General features: G+C 44.0%; 2 protein-coding genes across 6 annotated transcripts in view; one reads left to right on the plus strand and one right to left on the minus strand.

Annotated features, from left to right (window-relative positions):
* Positions 1 to 3,353, plus strand: part of ZYG11A (zyg-11 family member A, cell cycle regulator) — a 65,378-nt gene extending 62,025 nt beyond the window's left edge. The window contains exons 12-14 of the mRNA XM_055402928.2: positions 868 to 929; positions 1,338 to 1,435; positions 2,689 to 3,353. Coding sequence (XP_055258903.2) covers positions 868 to 929; positions 1,338 to 1,435; positions 2,689 to 2,852 — 324 coding nt within the window. The 3' untranslated portion in view covers positions 2,853 to 3,353. The remainder of the gene's footprint in view (positions 1 to 867; positions 930 to 1,337; positions 1,436 to 2,688) is intronic.
* Positions 3,354 to 5,222: 1,869 nt separating this feature from the next.
* The window catches only part of LOC129541200 (enoyl-CoA hydratase domain-containing protein 2, mitochondrial), a 30,253-nt gene continuing 13,336 nt past the window's right edge, over positions 5,223 to 22,139 (minus strand). For 3 of the 5 annotated variants that reach the window (XM_055402929.2, XM_055402933.2, XM_055402931.2), the window contains exons 2-10: positions 18,909 to 18,976; positions 18,751 to 18,838; positions 15,757 to 15,843; positions 14,875 to 14,967; positions 13,186 to 13,242; positions 12,790 to 12,977; positions 7,875 to 7,925; positions 6,429 to 6,476; positions 5,223 to 5,590 (exon numbers count right to left, since the gene is read on the minus strand). In XM_055402929.2, coding sequence (XP_055258904.2) covers positions 5,513 to 5,590; positions 6,429 to 6,476; positions 7,875 to 7,925; positions 12,790 to 12,977; positions 13,186 to 13,242; positions 14,875 to 14,967; positions 15,757 to 15,843; positions 18,751 to 18,838; positions 18,909 to 18,976 — 758 coding nt within the window. In that variant the 3' untranslated portion in view covers positions 5,223 to 5,512. The remainder of the gene's footprint in view (positions 5,591 to 6,428; positions 6,477 to 7,874; positions 7,926 to 12,789; positions 12,978 to 13,185; positions 13,243 to 14,874; positions 14,968 to 15,756; positions 15,844 to 18,750; positions 18,839 to 18,908; positions 18,977 to 22,139) is intronic. The other 2 variants (XM_088835308.1, XM_055402932.2) reach the window with 2 other exon arrangements.

Here is a 22,139-nt window from a genome sequence, read left to right on the forward strand (position 1 = left end):
GGTTCTGTTCAAAATGGTTTCTTTTTTTTAACCTTCCCCAGTGCTGGATCTATTAAATCACTTACCCTTTTTCTTCTGCTTTGTTTCATGTGTGTTTATCTTCTTTTAAACCGTTTGTACTGTTCCATTCATACTCAGTCTTCCATTTTTAAACGAAAGTCCCTTTCTGGTGTATTGTTTTCCACATGACTTTCTTCATATTCTACATATATAATGGCTGTCTAATTAATAGTTGGGGTTGAAAAACTGAAGTCACTCAGTTGTGTCCAACTCTTTGTGACCCCCGTGGACTGTAGCCTACCAGGCTCTTCCATCCATGGGATTTTCCAGGCAACAATACTGGAGTGGTTTGCCATTTCCTTCTCCAGGGGATCTTCCCGACCCAGGGATCAAACCCAGGTCTCCTGCATTGCAGGCAGACGCTTTACCCTCTGAGCCACCAGGGAAGTTGGTTGGTTGCTGCTGCTGCTGCTGCTGAGTCGCTTCAGTCATGTCCGACTCTGTGTGACCCCATAGACGGCAGTCGACCAGGCTCCGCCGTCCCTGGGATTCTCCAAGCAAGAACACTGGAGCGGGTTGCCATTTCCTTCTCCAATGTGTGAAAGTGAAAAGTGAAAGTGAAGTCGCTCAGTCGTGTCCAACTAGTAGCGACCCCATGGACTGCAGCCCACCAGGCTCCTCTGTCCATGCGATTTTCTAGGCAAGAGTACTGGAGTGGCTTGCCATTGCCTTCTCCGAGTTGGTTGGTTAGGTATACCTAAATTTGAGTAATCAATCCTTGATTTTGAAAATTTATATTGTTTCATATGTATATAATTATAAATGACATGAAACAATACTAGAATCTTGATTTCTCTTTTTGTATAGTATGCAACCATCCAGAATTGGCCAAGTTCAAGTTGTAAGATGACAGCTTTGGTCACTTACAGGTAATTTCATGATGTAGTGCTTCTCTTAAAGCTTGTCCTCGGTCTACTCACTATGTAGAGGCCATGGTACAGGGATAAAATATTAGAATCAAATAGCCTTGGATTCAAATCCGATTTCTTTGTGATACTTGTAAAATCACTTTAAGAAAATCTCTGAGACTTAGTTTTTGTCATCTGTAAAATGAAGCTGGCAGTGTGCAATATTGAGGGTGGAATCAGTTATTGAATGTATAGTGTCTAACACAGAATATAATTTCTTAAATGCTAGTTCCAATTATATGCTCAGCAATAACATCTGTCTTAATGAAGAATTGACTCTGGGGGTGGCGGCGGGAATGTTAAAAATTATTACTATATCCCTGATGTTAGCCTGAGTTCTGAAGAAGCATCTTCTTTGTACTTATTTAGATCCTTCAAGGCATTTTTCCCGCTCCTTGGCAACTTCTCTCAACCAGAGGTTCAGCTCTGGGCACTATGGGCCATGTATCATGTCTGCAGTAAAAACCGTATGTATTTAAAAATAATCGTTTTTAAGCTATTTTTTTGTATAAGGATTAAGTTCAAGATGGAATTTGGAAAAATTGTTCTCTTATGTCCTGATTTTAACACTTTTTAAGAGGAAACTAAAGAGCTTTTGTATTAGTATTAAAAATGCTACAGAATGATAATTTATTTGGGGATGGATGGTAAGCAGTATAGAAAGTGAAAGTGTGCTTCCGCTCCTATTCCCCACAGGCAAGCACTGTTCATTAGCTAACTATAACTATGCTTCCAGGTAATTTTCTGTATATATGCTATAGTTATTATATACTGTACGTGCATATATTTTTAGACAAAATGGGCTCATTTTGTGCATGGTATCCTATAGCTTTCTCTTTTTCACTGAATAGTTTATCATAATACTATCTTTCCTACAAGTAATGCACAGATTTGCCTCTTTGTGTAGTGGTTTGTGGGAGACTGGGGGGCCAGATGTCAGTTCTTTCACAGGCAAATTAATTGTTTTTCCACATTTGCTGCTTTAAATTCCTTTTGGGAATTCTTCACTTTTTTTCTTTGCTAAGGATTATTATTAAAATTTTTGCTTGTATTATAACAGAATTATAGACTTTAATTCTGTATAAAAGAATTAAAGAATTTGTATTATAAAAAGAATTATAGACTGTAACTTTATGCTGAAAAATCTTAAAGGTATAACTTTTAGAATTAATGAAATGTTTAACTAGAGATGTTTCATTGTCTTATCCCTTGTCTTGTCTGGCCTTTTGAGGGGCCAAATTTATGCGTTATTTTTGCTTCTGACTTCCTAAGTTAAAATCGAAATTCCTAGATTACTGAAACTGACAGTCCCTTTCTACTCCAGAAAAGTTACAGGTGAGGTTACATGAGCTTTAAGTGCTTTTTTTTGCTCTTTGTGTCTGACTCCTTGACAGTTCCTTTACTTTGTACACTCAACCATGAATTAAAATTTTTTTCAATTATATTTTATCCAGCCTCTGGTGTTTTTAGCTTGTCTAGCTTAGCATACTGCCTGAACATGAAATTTTTACTATTTTTGTAATAAAGAAAGTTCTTATCCTTTTAGCTAGAGATATTTGAAGCATGGAGTTGTCTGGAAATAAACTTAATAAAATAATCATCCGTTATCAAATTGCACAAGCCAAGCATTATTGGCATCTTTAAAATGATGAATGTGTTAATTGGGAATATTTAAAACACCAACTTGAACATCAGGTTTCTTTGCTTGATTTTCTTTCAGCCAGCAGATACTGCAAAATGTTAGTTGAAGAAGAAGGATTGCAGCTTTTGTGTGACATCCGGGAGCACAGTGAGGCAGACCCCCAAGCACAGCAGATTGCAGCCTCCATTGTAGATGACTTCAAAATGCATTTTATGAATTACCAGAGACCCTCTCTCTGTTGAAGGCCCTTAAGCTCAGGGCCTCAGAGGTGCTGCATCCTCAGTATCAGGCCTTCTGCTGTATCAGCAATCAAGCGTTGGATTGAAACAAGTTGTCGTTGGAGTTTGTGAGCTGACCGCCTTGTTGCCCTTTTGGGGATGATTTTCTGTAAGTTATAAGAAGTTTGGATTTGTATGATAGGCATAATCTCAAATCAAGCTGGAATCATTCTTGGAATACCTTTTCAGTAGTTTTGAAAAATCAAGCCCTGGACTCTGGGAAGACCTGTAAGCTTTTGTTAGAACAGCTATGCCAGTTAATTTTCTCTAGCCCTGACCAATTTCTTAACTGTGTATTTGTCAGAGGAAAGAAAAAAAGAAATACCTATGGGGGACTTCAGTATTTATGTTAAATTTCATGGTTGAAAGAATGTCCTGAGTTTTTATTACTGGCTATATGAGGCCTTTGGAAAAGAAATACATGAAAGAGTTCTAGGAAACGTGTGTTTTAATGTATTGTTTGGAAGGCAGAGCCTCTGTTAGAGGGAAGGGAAAATTTTTTTTTAATACATACCAAATTACCTTCCACTTTTTGGGTGGAGGAAAGGGAAATACATTTTTATGATTTTTGGATAGTCTACCTTTGACCTTTTTTCCTCCAATTTACACATTAGACTGAATGAGCATAATAACATTGTGGGTAATTGGGTGTGCTGGTGGGGCATGGTCACAGGACTGAGAAGCGTTTAGAGGAAAGATTATATAGCGAGTATAAATCTCAATCCCTCAGACTTTTAATTTGAGTGGGACTGTGACCAAAACTGAGAGGAAGGACTGTGCCAAAGATTTAAAGAGGTGCTCTCACCTAACTTCAATGAGAAAAATGAGCTTTTCTGAGAACCAACCTCAACCCCAGTATAAGCTATGAGAGGCTTTTGTTTGTGTCCTCTGCAAACCTGCTCTATGGAATAAAGTCCTTCCTCACCTTACTGACAGCCAATGAAACATGTTAAGCCATTCATCTAAATTTTTCGAAGAAACAATTTTTTTTTAAATTGGTAGCTTATTTTAGGACTAGATTTTTATACTGTAAGCTGGCCAGATTCTTAACCAGAATGCCCCATATCATCTTTTGAAATAAAATGAGGTTTATTCTTATTCTAAATTGTTTTTTCAAACTATTGCTCACTGGTGTCCCACTGGATAAGGGGAATTTATGACCTGCTTCCTTCAACAGCCCTGAAACTCCACAGATTTTCTCATTCAGTCTTCTGCATGATTCTAAAAGTATGTCTTAGTTTCCTGACCTGGGTTCCATATGTCAGAACATGCTGTTACCAGATACTAGTTTGGGCTCATGTGAGGAGGATGAGTGGGAAATAGTGCCTGTTGAGGTCTAGTTCAGCACTGGGCACCTCTGTATGTTTTCTCTGATTTTCAGCAGTCCTCTGGGATAGTTTTAATCTCCCCACTTAACAGATAAGAAGAAGGAAGTACAGCAAGATGGTTACTTTCCTAAGTAGACAAATACTGCTCATGTGGTTGGTGCTGATTCCTAAGACTTGGGTTCTTATCTTACTTTCCCTTTCCAGGAAATGAGTATAGCTTTGAGGCACATTTGTTTTTAAAAGCAAGTCAACAATGTTACTGGTGTGTGTCCATGCCCATGCCCATTCCCATGGTTCAGTAACTCCTGAGCCTACCCAGGCACAGGCTTAGGAAGCTCTGGTCAGTTAAAGAATGACCGCATGACTGCCTCTTGCCCTGCCTTGGTATGGGAGGAGGGCTACTGAGGCTAGTGTGCACATGTGTATGTCAGCCCCCCTTTATTTCAAAGTGCCATCATCTTGCTCACTTTTTTGCTCATGCTCTTCTCCTCAGTTTTCCTCTTTTTTGCCTCCATTGCCTGTTCGATCCTTCAGCCTTTAACTGCAGTGTTACCTGTCCATTTCTTCATCTTCATGTTGTCCACCTGGGTTAATCGTTCCCTTCTCAGAGCTCCTGAAAGTTACTAAATGCACCAGCAAAGATTTGTCTGCCACCCTACCGTTTACAAAAGGCTTTCACAGCAGTGATTTCGTCTGGTTCCTAAAAGAACACTGTACATTAATCATAACTCATGTTTATGGAACATCAGGTATTTTATTTATTATTTTTTAATCCTCACAACAGGTTCATTGTAGTTGAGGAGGCTGAGGCAAACAGTGAGTAACTGGCAGAGAGCTGAGTCCATTCAACCACAACCAGGGTTTCCTTATTATCTCTGTTGTACTGAGGGAGAAACAGGGCCGTTGTGGGGTGGTTCTTACAGCCTCTTGCCATCTCTGATGAACACCTAATAACCGAGATGCAACAATCAGACTTGAGTGCCAGCACTGTAAAGGCCCAGAGGGGTCTGTTTTATCCTTGGTTTATTGCTCTATTAGGGAGAGACAGGTGTGCTCCAAAGCAAATCTGATGCCAGTGATGAGCTCGCCTGGGTGAGGAGTAATGAAGGGAGCAGTAGCTGGCAATAGTCAGCACCCTACTACCAGGCACATGCCAGTCATTTCCTATCCATCCTTGTCCTTGTGAGGAAACTGGAACCCAGAGAGGTGAAATGATGAGGGCAGAGGTGCTGCACATCTTCCTTCTGGATCCTGCCCTGTAAGGTGTGCATCTCCCTTGCTTCAGGTTAAATGGGGTCACTCGCCAACAAATCTGGGGAGGCGCTTCTCCCTGAAAGCAGCCATGCCTTCCAGCCGATCCCGGGTTGGGATGTTCTGAAACAACATACAGAGTATCAGTTTGCAGGGGCAGGACCAGAGGCCAGTAAGGACTCACGCAAGTTGTTCATCCCATGATGAGTCTAGAATCCAAGTCTTTCACTGCTTCTGGACTCTGGGGTTGGGCCATGCAAATATGTGGGCCTTGGTGGCTCCTTGGTCTCCTCACACCAGCCTGTATTTGTGCACAGTGTATGTGCCTCTGAGAGCTCACAGCCTCATGCAGCAGTCTGAAATGAAGCTACTCAGTAGAAAACAAAGACTAGGCTTTTGGTAAGAGCTCTGGCTTTGAATCCTGGTATGCAGTTGGTTCACATCAGGTTCTACAAGTTCCCAAACCCCTGTTTAGGAGGATTTTTTGTTACTTGTTAGCCTGGAGATTAATGTTTTTGACTCACTAAGGAGTAAGGGGCTAAATGGGTCAGCCACAGTTTATTGTCCCACCATTGAGCATACATAGCCTATAGGCAATAATCAAGACCTTGGCATCCTCCAGCCTGGGCTCTAGGCTGGTACAGCCTGGCCTGTACCAGTAGCCACTGATACAGAGAACTGAAAAGCTGCTTTTCTTCTGTCAGGTTCCTCTGTGATTCTCTAGACAGCAAAGTAGGGCAGGGTACAGCACCATTGGATGGCTGAGGAAACAGTCCCAGAGAGTGCTCTGTGGCTCCCCTGGGATCAGTGCAGGCTGACTGTGAGGAAAGGAGTGCCCCAAAGACTGACTGTGTGGGTTGGGAGGAACCTATTCAATTGGTTATGTACTAATAGTACTTGGGGAACGCACTCTGACCTGACCTCTGCTTACAAGCATGCAGGACTGGCAGCAGACACATACCTGGGCATAGCATATCCCTTCAATGGCCATCCCTGATGCAATGTCCACCTGCAAGAAAGAAGTGGTGCCTGGATCAGCCTTTCCCACCTCCATGTGCCCTGGCCGCCAGCTCGCCCTTCTCTCTACACCACTTCCTACTGTTTCCTGGATTCTTCCAGCAAAGAATTATCCAGGCTTACTGTATGCCAGCCCATATGAAGAGAGATGATGTGCTAAGGAATCCCCTACTGGAGAGGGACCACCATTCATTACAGAGGTGAAACAGCTAGGATGAATGGGGGCTGTGAGAACAACAGGGAGGATTACAAACAGCCTTAGAGACGAGGAGGGAGTGTAGGAGCTGTGCTTGCACAGCCACTGTTCCCTCCTTCCCCACCTGGCTGCCTCACCATGCCTCCTGTCACCCCCATTAATGAACTTTGCTGGCTTTCCATTGCCCTCAGAACTAAGGCCTGCATGACTTGGCCCCTGGCAACTTCCCAGTCTCTACTGTCCACTGCTTGCTATTACTCACTTAAAAGTACTATTGTAAGAGAAGTACTATTCATAGCAGCAGTTATTTTCCCTACTACACAGCTGAGAAATCTGAGGCATAGAAAGTTGGAGTGATTTGTGTAAGGACACAATAGTGTGTGGAAAAACAGGTCTTGGAACCCAGATGGTCCAGCACCAGGGCCCATGCCCCTAACCTCGCTGCTGTGCTGGCTCACTCATCCCTTCCTCCTGTTCAGTTGAGTTGCTTACTTACACACCTCTGTGTTTTCTCGCACACTTTCCAATTTTTCTGGAATTCTTATCCAGTTCTAGAAAACATTCTCCAATGCAGCACTGTCCAGCCCTGTACCCACTAGCTGATGGTGCAGCTCTACCCTCTCCAGGTTGTCTGCTTGGTACCCTTGACTTTATATTAGTGATTTGTGTCAGCCCCTCTCCCCACCTTTGGGGCAGTGACCATATTTGATTCATTCCGGTGTCCCAGTTCAGATCTAGGTTTAGTGTGTAATGAATGAATAAGTTGATGTGTAGGATGAGTTAGCTGCAGCCAAGTCAGCATGCCTGAGCCCCGTCTGTGAGGCCACGTTACTGACCACCAGCATAATCCTGAGAACATGGACTGATAGCCATGCAGACCTGGGTTCTTGTAACTCATGTGCTCTGTGACTCTGCGTAAGTCATTTACCCTTTCTGGACTTCAGTTACCTTCTCTCTCCAAGGGAGAGAAATGAGGATAAAATATAATTTGGAGTATCACCTGGCCAAACTTCATTTTGTAGATGGGTAAAACTAAGGCACAAAGAGAGAGGTTCAGGCTCCAAGTCTATTAGAAGACTCCGATTCTTGAGTTCTTTCCAGCTGTGCTGTCCATCTGTGTGCCCTGAAAGCACTGCCTCCCAGCCACCCCACTGACCTTAGCAGATGCTGAGTCCCGACCCAGAACCCTCTCACCTCTATTCCTCGGTCAATGGCTACTTTGCTCAGCCGCACAGCAATGGGGGCCTAGGGAAAAGCAAACGCTTGGTTGAGAAGGGGATCAGTTGGTGCTCACAGTTGCACACAAGCTCCATGATGCGGGAAGAGGTCTGGGTAGAAATCCAGCTATTCTAGTGACAGTGTTTACTTTTGTTAGTGTTATACCTACTACTTATCTGATGTTCCTTTTCAATAATGAGGGAAGCCTAACTGATCCCTAACCCTCCTAGCCCTGACCATCTGGAATTCTTGTCCTTTAATACATCCTCCAGCGTGTACAACATACTCCATTGTATAAATGCTTTCCCACCCACAGACTTGTCTAATGGTCACAGGCTGCTCCCCACCCCTTCAGGATGGGTTTGATTGAGGCTCACGGTGATGAAGCACTTGGCCACGATTGTCCAGTGAGTCAGTGGTGAAGCTTAGATCTGATTCCCGGTCACCTTTCCCGCTGCTGCTGCCTTCCTCTACCCCTCTCATCTCAGCAAATGCAAGCCTCCACTGAAAGCACGCTTTTCCCCAGTAGGGCAAAAAAAGGTCAGTATTAGGAACTTGGACTTTGGAATCTGACAGGCCTGGATTGAAATCCTGAGGGGCGTTTTGTAGGGCCACTTGGAAGCATGAGCACCACGGTGACCATTTTTGCCTCATTGATCTTGCTACTAGTTATCTTGTCCTACTGCAGGTCTGGCTGTCCATCACCCACCGCACTTCCAGGCAAGGAGTGCCTTTGCCTCCTATTTTGTTCATATTGTATTATTTGAAGGTTTTGTAAGAATTTATCAGGAAAGAACAATTTAAAAAGTCTGTTAGCATGGAAACCATAAATGAAAAAACTAGTTTCATAAAGATAAAAGAACTTCCGAATGGGAAAAATGCCACAGATTCAAGCAAAAATCAAGATCTGGGAGAATATATTTGTGATATTGTGACAGAAGCATTTCCTTTAAAAAAGCTGATATATATATATATATTTTTAGCATTCACGCAGTATGGAAAGCTAGTTCACCAAAAAGAAAAACAGATACAAGGTGTGCTCGGCTTTACTTTTAGAGAAACATAAATCAGAACAGTTGGGTGCTCCTTTTCACCTCACACTTGGAAACTGTAAAAGGTTGGTAATGCCCATTACTGTTGAAAAGTATTTGCTCACATAATTGAATGGAGAGTAAACTGGAACAATACTTCAGGAGCACAGTTTGACAAGAACTGGCAAATTAGATAGATGCCCATGCTCTTTCCTGTTGTAACTCCACGAAGGCATCTGCCCTACAGGTGCACTTTCAGGAGTACACTAAGATGTCCAAAGTTCATCACTCTAGCTATTTTTCAGGAGCATAAAGATGTCAGTAATGTGATGTTCCTCACTAGAGTACTGGTTAAATGATGGCACATCCATACCATGAATGAAAAAGTGTGCAGTTTAAATGAATGAGGTTGATAAGTTGCTGAAATGGGTAACTCTCCAACATATAAGGTGAAAAATGGAAGCTGCATAGTGGCTGTATATATTATTCCATTTGTGTGGAAGGTGTTGGTATGATGTGTCTTTGGGGAGAAAAGTCATGGGAATGAAGAACTTCACTTTTTGTTTTATACTTTTCCATACTGATTGAATTATTTTCTGTGCATAGTTTATGTTTTTAAACATCAGTTAGAACTGGACTAGCCTTTAAAGGTGTGTTCCTTGTCCCCTAAATTGTCCTAAAGGAATTTAGAATTAGATATGTGAGTATATGTGCATATTTTACATGTACAATGAAAATTTCTGGAAGAGTATGAAAACTTAACAGTGGTCATCCCTGGGGAGAGTGACTGGGGAACTGAGGAATGTTTTCGTGACCCCAAACATTTTGTCTTTTTGCCAGTGACTGAAGTGTTTTAGGATGTGGGAGTTTTTACTTTGAACCTGGACAGCCCCAGGATAACAGGATCACCCAGTTTTGATTTTACTCTATGTCCTTCTTATTCTTCTATCCTATTTGATTTGTTTGTCATGAATATAACTACTGATCTCTCATTGGAGAAATATAGCCATGTTGTCTCTGTGTTGAAAACACACATATTTATGTTTCTGAGTGTGTGTGTGTACAAATATGTAGTTGACCCTTGAACAACCCAGAGCTTGGGTGAACCAACCATCCATGCAGTAAAAAAATCTGCACAGAACTTAACAGCCAACTCGCCCTATAAAGAGTTCTACATCCACAAATTCACCTAACCTTGGATCGTGTAGTACTGTAGTATGTATTTAGTGGAAAAAAAAAAAATCCATGTATAAGCGAACCTTCACAGTTCCAACTTGTGTTGGTCAATGGAACACTCTGTGAAGAAGGTCAGTTAGAAATATTTGGAAATGAGAACAGTGAGTCACAGTTGCCACAGGATGTTCCATTACTTTGATGTTCAAATGTAAAATGTATTCAAATCCATACTCAAAGGGTAAAGTATATTTACTGTTTAAAGGGAAAATCTGAGTATTAATTTGTGGACCTTGTGTTTATTGATAGGCTCTTTGGGGCTGTAATCTCTGGAGCAGTTTGACTGGCCCGGTCTTGGTAATTTGTCCACTAGGAGGCAGCTGTCTACAACAGCATCTCTTGCACTCAGCCCATAGGGAATCTTTTCATATTTGGCACTCAGTAACTCACCTGAGCCGGAGAAGGCAATGGCAAGCCACTCCAGTACTCTTGCCTAGAAAATCCAGTGGATGGAGCAGCCTGGTAGGCTGCAGTCCATGGGGTCGCTAAGGGTCGGACAAGACTGAGCGACTTTACTTTCACTTTTCACTTTCACACATTGGAGAAGGAAATGGCAACCCACTCCAGTGTTCTTGCCTGGAGAATCCCAGGGATGGGGGAGCCTGGTGGGCTTCCGTCTATGGGGTCACACAGAGTCGGACACGACTGAAGTGACTTAGCAGCAGCAGCAGCAACTCACCTGAAGTTAAACAGGTTGCATCAAAATGTCCCAGGATTTGCATTAGTGATTCTACTACTAGGTTTTGGTAGGCTGTTGTTTTGGTATAGAAAGCTACTTTTAAATACTGAGATACTAGTAATTAGTAAAATACCGTTATTTCAAGATATTGAAAAGTCAGAAGCCTGAATCATCTTGAGACCAAGATCAAAGACCCAGTTATTTCTTTTATGCAAAAAGACAAACCCTAGAGTCTACAAATAGACCCCTCAATCTGTGGAAGTGTAATCAGCTACTACCCTGAGTCACGCAGAGTTTTGTTATCAGTTCAGACTTTCTGACTGAGTATAAGAGAAACAAGACAGCATTAAAATGAACAGCATCAGACTATCCATTTATATGTGATGAAACTATAAACAGGAAATGAAGACAAAACAAATGCTTTTAAACCAAACTTACCGTCAGTTTTTTATAGTCCTTGCCCTCAACTAAGCAAGTAGCTAAGTAAAGATCTCAAAGTTATAAAAAGAGACAGAATTATTTGAAGGAGATGTTTTTCCCCCTTAAATAACTCTTTTTTACTTTTCATGATTAATTCAAATATTGTGTTAATAATATTAAAATGATAAAGTATGGTTAAAAATATTATATTTGATTTTTGTAACATGTCTTTAATTTTTTGTACTTGAAATCCACTAAAGATTTAGTTTGTTCTTTAAAAATTTTGTACGTGGTCTGCACTCTTTAAAATACTAGTTATTATATGTATTTCTGTATTATGCAGAATGAATGCCAAAATAGTGTCTGTCTTTGTGGTATTATTGCAGTCACTTTCTTTGACTTTGATGAGCATTCACTTAACCTTGTTGGGTCTGTTATAGCACAGACACGACAGGGATAATCACCTCAACTGGATGGTTCTAACACTGGGACACTCTTACACTACCCAGGCTTGTTTGCATCTGATTATGTCTGAATGAGGGTGCACTATATGGGCTCAGTGAGTATTACAACTTAAGCGAACCTGGCTCCATTTCAGCTGCTTGCCTATCTGTGGAAACTTGGGACCTCCCTCTGGCTCTCTTAGAGAAGTGAGAAGCCAGTGGAGCCTCTCAGATACTTGGAGATTACATGTAGGAAGGGCCTAACCACTCCCTGGGTATCTACACTTTTGGGGAGACTATGCTAATAGGCTATTTGAGGATTTAAAAAAAGAAGTATGGGTCTTAACACATGTCCTACATCATGTATTTCAAGTGCTCTTCCACCACGTAGTATGGTTGAAAGTATGGTAATTCTTTATCTGCTTTAAATAATCTTGCGTTTTCAATTTTGGGACACATTTATGCTGTACTGTCCAGTACAATAGCCAATAGCCAGATGTGTCTTATTAGCATTAAAATTATTGGAAGTGTAATTGAGAAATTAAAATTTTAAGTAACGTGGCTAGTGGGGATTCCTAGGTAGCTCAATGGTAAAAAGCTGCTTGGCACGCAGGAGGCTCAGGTTCAGTCCCTGGGTTGGGAAGATCCCCTGAAGAAGGAAATGGTAGCCCATTCTAGTATATTTGCTTGTAAAATACCATGGACAAGAGGAGTCTGGTGGGCTAGAGTCTATGGAGTAGCACAGAGTCGGACATAGAGACAAAATGTGGCTAGTGACTGCCTTAGTGGATGGCACAGATAGAGATCATTTGCATCATTACAAAGTTCTGTTTTACAGGCTGTTTTGAGGATTTTCAAGCTTAATTGATCTCAGCGCCTTGAAACTCAGTGTTCATCTTAACTTAAAATCTGATTTAAATTATTTTACTAGATGGCTGAATGGAGGCAAGACCGCCAGAGATGGTTGATTTTATAAATCTGGGAAAATGGATCTTGTGTGGTTGCCTGAGACACTCTTGCCCCCTGGCCTCCCCACCCGTGATCCCCAGTGGCACAAGCCCGCCCGTGCTGAGCAGCAGTCGTACCTGGGGCAGGATCTCCTGGGCCAGTTCTCGTGCCCGGTGGTAGGCGGCATTGCCCTCCTCATTCTGGGCCACAGCGTGGTTCACCAGCCCCAGAGCCTGGGCCTGCGCCCCACTCAGTCGTCGGCCTGTGAAGATGAGCTCCTTTGCCAGGGCCACCCCCAGGCATCGAGGCAGCCTCTGAGTCCCTCCTGTCAGGGTGGAGTAGGGATGGTGAATCCTCATGGAATGTGGGGGCCCAGAGGAGGCCCTGGCTGGGAGTCAGCCAAGACCTCTCAGAGGATGAGATTGGGTTAGGCTGGTGGGGGAAAGCCCAGAACATAGGGCAAAAGAGGAAAGTAGGGAATTATGCTGGATAGAAAGAACAGGTAGAGGATGGATGGTATGTGTTGAGATTACCTGCTCCTGGGAGGAGCCCTCGGGTGGTCTCGATCAGCCCCATGACAGCCGAGGAAGCTGCTTAGACAAAACAGAGTAAAGCCCCCACCCACCCTGTCTTCCAGCTCCAATCCCAGAGGATAAGAGACACTCTGTGGGCTCTGCTCACTCCTCCAGCCAATCACTTCCCTCATGGTGTGGCCACAGCCAGGCTCCTTCAGTTACTGCCTTTGGAAGAGCCCTAGCCTGGAAGTCAGGAGGCCCAGCACTTACCCTACCTCCACAATTCACTGAACAACTCTCTTAGCCTTTCTGAGCCTCACGGATGGAAAAAAAAAATAACGTCTCTTTTACCTGCTTTATAGAGTTGATAAACATCAAATGAGGTCATGGTGCTTACAACAAGGAAGGGTTCCTGGATGATACCCACTACCTATTTGTAAGTTAATGGATTCTCAGTCTCATGTTAACTCAGGTCTGGCCTAGAGTGTCAGTGACTCCTGCTTCCACCAGTTTTTCCTCCCAGCTTTTTGTCAGCCTGAAATTTTCCTATATTCTGATCCACATCCTTTTTTCTGACTTGTACTTCCTGTGAGTAGCCCTCCTTGAGTGTCCCACCTCACAGGCTTCTCCTGAATTCCCTCAACACAGTCCCTCTGAACCATGCAGTATGGGAGGGAGGGATTTACATTCACCTCCTACCCATCAAACCCTGCAAGTTAGCTCCCCTAAACACAGGCAGGTAGAACCAGAGTTGGTACTATGACCTGACCTGGTATTTGATGGCTTTTCTTTGGTATGTATCATGTGGATATAAAGTCCCTCTATGCCTGGGGCTACATGTAAAAAAAAAAAAAAGTTCTTGGTGGCAGAAGAAGTACTAGCACCATGATGACACTCAGATCTTATGTAAAGTAAGTAAGTGTTAGTCACTCAGTTGTGTTCGACTCTTTTCCCATGAACTTTAGCCCTCCAGGCTTCTCTGTCTATGGGATTCTCCAAGCAAGAATAGTGGAATGGATTGCCATTTCCTTCTCCAGAGGATCTTCCTGACCCAGGGTCAAACTCAGGTCTCCTGCATTGCAAGCAAATTCTTTACAGTTTGAGATACGGGAAAGTCTCATATCTTCTTTGATAGGCTCTAAAAAGGGCATGCCTAACCACCGGGTCAGCAAGGTTAAAAGCGATCAATTATCTTTATCCTCCCTGCCCTCCACATTTTGAAGTTCAGTTTCTTTGAACTACTAATGCAAACCTTTGTGGATTCTGATAGAGCTACTGTAGGGCACTGTTCCTGCCCAGTCATGCTTGTGATTAACTGGGTGTGTAACAGACTGCCCTCGTGGCTCACCTTTGTTCACAATATGGTGGATAAAGCTGGCTTGGACAGAACTGGAAGACTGAATAAGATACCTTTGTCCCCAACCTTCGCTCTCTATGTTCTTTCTAGTTGTATCAGCAGTTGCCCTGGGGTTGGGACAAGCAGTCCTGAGCTGAGGGCAGCTGACTCAGAAGGGACGAGTCCTGCAGCAGTCAGGGGCTGGGCGGTCGGTGGGGAACCGCTACTGCCTGAATTCCTTGGCTCCCACTTTGTCTTTAGTTCTGGGCCTTGTTGGAAAGCCGAGAGCAGTGGCTGACTGCAGAATCGCCAGAATTAGCTTCATTCACTCTTCCCTCCCACCCTTCCACACCTCTCCCTCTACCCAGTACCTGCCACTCGGAGGTCACAGGCCAGGGCAAGTTCCAGGCCTCCACCCAAGGCAAACCCATCCATAGCTGCAATGGTGGGTGCAGGGAACGCTGCTGTGGAGACAAAGGAGGGCTCAGCCTGCGAGGCCCTGGAAAGACCAGGACAGTGTCTCAGGGTAGGAGACAGTCTAGCTGGTTGTGATAGAAGGCTTCATTGGTCCCAGGTTTGGGGACCTTACCTGGTACCTTATCTTAGCAGTCAGTTTTCCACTGGGGAAAGTTGTGGGATCAGCAGGGGAATAGGAGTGGGGAGATGGATGGGCATGGTGATACCTGGTCAGGCCCACCCTCTTGTGGGCCTCCCGAGGACCAGCCTTTTTGCTGTCCCTTCTCATTCTGTGTGCTGGGAACAGAATTGAATCCGACATGGGGAAGGTAGATGGGCAAAGAGGTGATGATGACCCAGGGTGATCAGTAATCTGAGAAAGGAAGCTTGGAGATGGGCCAGGGATGGCTTCCTGGAGGAGGAGGCACTGGTGGTCTTAAAGAATGAATAAACAGTTCAGATGGCCTAGGAGGGATATTCCAGGCAAAAGGAACAAGCAATTGTCAAAGCCTGCAAGCATTCTTGCTGAAAGTTGACTCTGAAATGGCCAGGCTGGTACCCTGAGGGCACAGGGGCTGGCGGTCAGAACTAGCAGGGCACTAATGCTGGGGAGCCAGTGCCCTTTGGACCCTCCTCCTTGTAGAATTCCTTGTCCCTGCCCCCTCTCCCTGGGAGAATCATCTCTCCACAGAGCTCACAACAGAAACCATTCTGTCTTTAGAGTATGGTAGATCGGGTGAGGCTGGGATCAGCAGGACTCCTGAATGTCCTCCTCCTCCCCACTCCAGAACCCTCACCAATCTCAGTCATCAGGCCTCGGAGCCGCTGGACAAAGACCCCCACTTCTGCCTCACTCATCTGCTCCCGCTCCTTCAGGTCTGCACCTGCAGATGCAAGGGTGACAGCACTTGGGAAATGACCTGGCGCTGAATCCCAAGCTGTCAAAGGATCCAGCAAAGGAAACCTGAAGAGAAGCAGCTAGAGAGGAAAGAGAAACACCAGGAAAACTCCGTCACGGAAGCCAGGGAGGGAGGGGAAGTTCAAAAAAGAATAGATGCAGAAACAACAAAATGATAAATTGGATTTCATCACAATTAAAAACTAATGCATCAGAAGAGACTATTGAGAGCAAAGACAACCCATGAATGGAAGGAAATAACTTGCAAATCATACATATGGTAAGGAAGTGATATCTAGGATATATGAAGATTTCCTACAACTAAAAACAAATACAAAGGACTTCCCTGGTGGTCCAGTGGTTTAAGACTCTATGCATCCACTGCAGGGGGCATGGTTTGATCCCTGTTTGGGGAACTAAGATCATGCAAGTTGTGCAGAGTGGCCAAAAACAAACAACGGACTTGAGTAGACATTTTTCCAAGGAAAATAAGCCAGTGGGATTTCCCGGCTAGTCCAATGGCTAAGATTCGGCTTCTAATGCAGGTGGCCCGAGTTCGATCCCTAGTTGGGGAACTAGAGCTCTCATGCCAGAACTAAAAGGTGGCATGTCACAATGAAGACTGAAGATCCTGTGTCCCTCAGCTAAGACCCAGTGCAGCCAAATAATATTTGAAAAAAGAAGGCAGTAAGCACTGGAAAGTGTTTTCAACATCATCGGGGAAATTCAAGTAAAAACCACAATAGGATAGTGCTTTGTACCCGTTCAGACGGTGATTATAAACAACAAATAAAAAAGTGTTGACATGGGTGTGGAGAACTCTGATGTACTGCTGGTAGGAATGTAGAATGATACAGCTGCTGTGAAAAATATTTTGGTGCTTCCTCCCAAAGTTCAACATAGTGTTACTATATGGTCCATCCATTTTATTCCTAAGTGTATACCCCAAAGAATTGAAAGCAAGGACTCAAAACAGATATCTGCATACCAGTGTTCATAGCAGTACTAATCACAATAGCCAAAATGTGGGAACCACCCAAGTCCATCAACGGATGGATAAAAAAATGTGGAATATATATGTGAAAAGGAATATTATTCATTTTTAAAAAGGATAGAAATTCTGCAATATGCTACAACATGGATGAACATGAAGTACATGATGCTAAGTGAAAGAAGCTAGCCATGAAAGGACAAATGTATGATTCTACTTGTATTAAATACTTAGAGTAAGCAAATTCGTAAAGATAGAAAGTAGAATGGAGGTTACTGGGTGTTAGGGAAATGGGGAGGAATTGCTTAATAAGTACATAGTTTATTGAGATGATGAAATTTTTCTGGAAATGGATAGTGGTGATTGTTGAATAACATTCTGAATGCACTTAATGCCAGTGAATTTTACACTTAAAAGTGATTAAAATGTAAATTTTGTGATTAAATGTAAACTTTGTATAATTATATATATGACAACTCACAAAACACATTAAATAGTAATAAAATAAAAACATTATTTTTTCCTGTTTTATTGAGAAATAATTGGCCTACATCAGGTATAATTATTTTTTAAAAGAAGGGCTTGGTGGAAGAGGCTGAAGGTCAAGTAAGATGAGGAGTGAGTGCAGGGGACAGTGGCATAGGGGTGGGCAGTGTTCTAGGTGAGAGTAGTGACGGTGGAGGGTCACTGAAGGCCAGAGAGCAGGAGCCTGAGTCACGAATAAGGGGTGAACATAGTGCCTGCAATTCAGTTGGGAGAGCCCTTGGGGAGTCTGATTAGTCCTAGACCCTCAGTGACAGATGGGGACACTGAGGCCCAGAGAGAGACAGGGATTAGCCCAGGATTTCAGAGCAAATCGGGGGCAGATTCAGACCTTCTGCACGCCCCCTACTTTCCTGTCCTTCACTGGGGGGAGGTGAGGAGCGGGGCTAACAGTCATGAAGTGACCGTGATGGAAGACGTCAGGCCATGGGAGAGCCAAAGGAAGGGGCTGGAGTAGGAGGAGGGCCTCGATCAGGGCAGCGGGGTCAGGCAGAGTGGTCCTCATACTTACTTCCCCTGCCACCTCCCTCCCCTAGCTGCTCACCGTGATCCTGACAGTTGAGGCCTGGGGACTGAGCCACATGTCCTTGAAAGCGCCTAAGAATAACTCGCCTCCCACCCTTGCCCTCCACAGCCTCTTCCCGTCTCCCCAGCGCCCCCTCCACAGCCACCCCAAAGTCAGTTCTTAGCTGAGCTCTCATTTGCTTGCGTCTTGTTATAGGCCTGGGATGCGACATTTCTTGTCTCAGAAAGGAAATGCGTGGTGCTTGCCCTGTTGTGAGGACCAAATTGTGCAGAAACATGGGAGTTTTGTAGACAGGGACTGAAATCTTGTAGGTGGGCAAAGGGGCAGCAAGTCAGTCCTGTCTTGGCCACAGACCTGGTGAGTGTCTTTGGACTCCGTTTTCTCATTTCCTCATTGAAGGGTCAGAACAGAAAGAACAAGGATTTGGGGTTGAAAGCTCCAGTTCTAACTGAATTCTCATTAGCTGTGTTGCTCTAAGCAGGGAATTTCAGCTCTGAGTTCATATCTTTAAGTGGGAATGAGCCCTGTGCTGTGTGCTGTCGCTTCAGTCATGTCCAACATTTGGCAACCTTATGGACTGTAGCCCACCGGGCTCCTCTGTCCATGGGGATTTTCCAGGCAAGGACACCAGAGTGGGTTGTCATTTCTTCCCACAGGGAATCTTCCCATCCCAGGGATCAAACCAGTGTCTCCTGTGTCCACAGGTGGGTTCTTTACCACTAGTGCCACCTGTGAAGCACGAGTCCTGTGCTAAAACAACCTAAATATTCCCTAAATGCAGGCTGGTGGGAGCCCTTCTGAGCTCCGGATTGGGGGCAAGGAAGAAAACCCACCTGCACAGAACACACCCTTCACTCCACTCCTGAAGATCAGGACACGCACTTGCCGGTCCTCCCGAAGCTGGGCCAGTGCTTCCAGCAGCTGTAGAGGACACCTGATCAGACCCCTCCCAGCTCAGCCCCAACCCACCCTGGTGCCCGCCCTTACTCACCTGACTGACGAAGACGTTCCCCAGGGCATTGCGGGCACTCGGTCTGTTCATCAGAATCTCAGCAATTCCTGCAGGGGACAGGGCAGCCTCGGGTGAGCCAGCTGCCCTGCTCACTCCTGGGCTGGGGCCTGGGATCTGGGCAGCCTCTACCCTTGATGAGCAGTGTGACCTGAGGCAAGTCACACACACTCAGGCCACGGTTTTCCCACCCATAAAATCGGTAGCATAACCGTTGCCCTTTCTGCCTCACAGAAGTGGAAGGGCTTGAGAACTTAGGAGCACCATGGGGAGAGGGACGAGAATGACTGCCCCAGTGGTTCCTGCCTGCTTCTGCCATTGTGAGACACACACACACCTACATACGCCTTCTTCAATTTCATGTATTTCTTCCATGTGATTCTTTTCTCTACAGCGGGACTTCTTCCTCTCGAGCTGAATGAGTTATGATAACACCACCACCAGAAACCTCGTGTGCCCTGACTCATTCACTGCTCCCACCTCCCTCCAAGAGTAACAACTCTCCTGACTTATTTTCTCCTGACTTTTTTCGGTGATCACTTCCTTGCATTTCTTTACAATTTTATCACCATGGTCATCTCTAGACAATATAGTTTAGACTGCTAATTAAAAAAATACTTAAAAGCTTGTTAAAATCCTTAGGTTCTGCCTCTAGCCCTGTCTTTTGCTCAAAGTTATTTATTAAAGAACCTGGGGCGGACTTCCCTGGTGGTCCAGTGGCTAAGACTCCCTTAATGCAGGAAGCCTGGGTTCAATCCCTGGTCAGGGAACTAGACCTCACATGCTGCAACTAAGATCCCAAATACTGCAGCAAAGACTGGCACAGCCAAAGAGAAAAAGAGAACCTGGGGAATTTGACCTGTATGATATCCTGCAGCGTGGAATTTACTGATTGCACACTCATGGGGCAAGCGAGCAGATGCCTTTGTGATAAGAATTTAGCTACTAATCCAGAGGCTTGAGCACATTCACATTGTGTCCTGTTTGGCAAGAGAATATCCTGTTCCCTACTCATGTGATATTCTTTCATGAGCACCAGTGAAACTTCTTGAAAGGGTTTTCTGTATTCAGTTAATAGTTTTCTTGCCTTCCATTCACTTAAGTCTTCTCCAGTCTAGCTCCCACCCCGTCACTCAGCAGGAGCTGTCTCACCTAAGTGAGGCCAGTGTAACCAGTGTAATCAAATCACTAACTGAGGGACATATTTCCATCCTGCTCCAGGCTCAGCAACAATTAACTCTCCTGACCATACACCTGCTCCTCCATGAACATTTTCTGCCGTGGCCTTTTTTAAGTAGACAGTTTTTTTCAGAACAGTTTTAGGTTCACAGCAAAATGGATTAGAAAGTGCTTCCCTGATGACTCAGAGGGTAGAGCATATTCCTGCAATGCAGGAGACCCAGGTTCAATCCCTGGGTTTGGAAGATCCCCTGAAGAAGGAAGTGGCAACCCGCTCCCCCATTCTTGCCTGGAGAATTCCACGGACGGAGGAGCCTGGCAGGCTACAGGCCGTGGGATTGAAAGGAGTCAGACACGACTGAGAAAGTGTGGAGATTCCCATAAATCCTCTAGCCACTGCACAGGCATGGCCTCCCACCAGAGTGGGACATTTGTTACCAAAGATTAACCTTCATGCATATGTCATTATCACCCAACTTTCATATTTACATTAGGGCTCACTCTCAGTGTTGCATAGCCTATGGGTTTTGACAAACGTATAACGACGTGTGCCTGCCTGGCCCCACGTTTTCCTGGCCTTCCTACCTCTCAGATGATGCCCTGCCCTTCTTTTCTAGGTTTTATCCTACCCAATTTAAAAATTCTTAATTCATTTATTCAACATAATCTGTAATAAATGTCTTGGGGGATATAATGTACAGCATGGTGACTAGAGTTAACAATATTTGAAAGGTGCTAAAACTGTAAGGAACTAAACTAAAACTATAAGTTCCCCTCACCCACACAAAAATGTGTAAGTGTGTGGTGATGGATCTTAACTACATTTACTGTGGGGATTATTTCATAATATATACAAATACTGAACTGTTACATTGTACATGTGAAAAAATTGAAACAAAGTTAACAGAGTTTTGCCAAGAGAATGCACTGGTTATAACAAACACCCTCTTCCAACAACACAAGAGAAGACTCTACAAATGGACACCACCAGATAGTCAATACTGAAATCTGATTAATATTCTTTGCAGCTAGATGGAGCAGCTCTATACAGCCAGCAAAAACAAGACCAAGAACTGACTGTGGCTCATATCATGAACTTATTACAAAATTCAGACTTAAGAAAGTAGGGAAAACCACTAGACCATTCAGGTATGACATAAACCAAATCCCTTACCATTATACAGTGGAAGTGACAATGAGATTCAAAGGATTAGATTTGATAGAGTGCCTGAAGAACTATGGATGGACGTTTGTGACACTGTATAGGAGGCAGTGATAAAGACCATCCCCAAGAAAAAGAAATGCAAAAGGCAAAATGGTTGTCTGAAAAGGCCTTACAAATAGCTGAAAAAAGAAGACAAGCTAAAGGCAAAGGAGAAAAGGAAAGATAGACCCATTTGGATGCAGCGTTCCAAACAATAGCAAGGAGAGATAAGAAAGCCTTCCTCAGGGATCAATGCAGAGAAATAGGGGAAGACAATAGAATGGGAAAGACTAGAGATCTCTTCAAGAAAATTAGAGATACCAAGGGAAGGTTTCATGCAAAGATGGGCACAATAAAGGACAGAAATGGTATGGACCTAACAGAAGCTGAAGATATTAGGAAGAGGTGGCAAGAATACACAGAAGACTCTACATAACCACGATGGTGTGATCACCCACATAGAGCCAGACATCCTGGACTGTGAAGTCAAGTGGGCCTTAGGAAGCATCACTATGAACAAAGCTAGTGGAGGTGATGGAATTCTAGTTGACCTATTTCAAATCCTGAAAGATGATGCTGTGAAAGTGCTGCACTCAATATGCCAGTAAATTTGGAAAACTCAGCAGTGGCCACAGGACTGTAAAAGGTCAGTTTTCATTCCAATCCCAAAGAAAGGCAATAACAAAGAATGCTCAAACTACCACACTCATCTCACAGGCTAGTAAAGTAATGCTCAAAATTCTCCAAGCCAGACTTCAGCAATACGTGAACTGTGAACTTCCAGATGTTCAAGCTGGTTTTAGAAAAGTCTGAGGCACCAGAGATCAAAT

Source organism: Moschus berezovskii, chromosome 4 (assembly GCF_049115385.1).
Source record: "Moschus berezovskii isolate FMDL1 chromosome 4, NW_MosBer_1.0, whole genome shotgun sequence".
Taxonomy (NCBI): Eukaryota; Metazoa; Chordata; class Mammalia; order Artiodactyla; family Moschidae; genus Moschus; species Moschus berezovskii.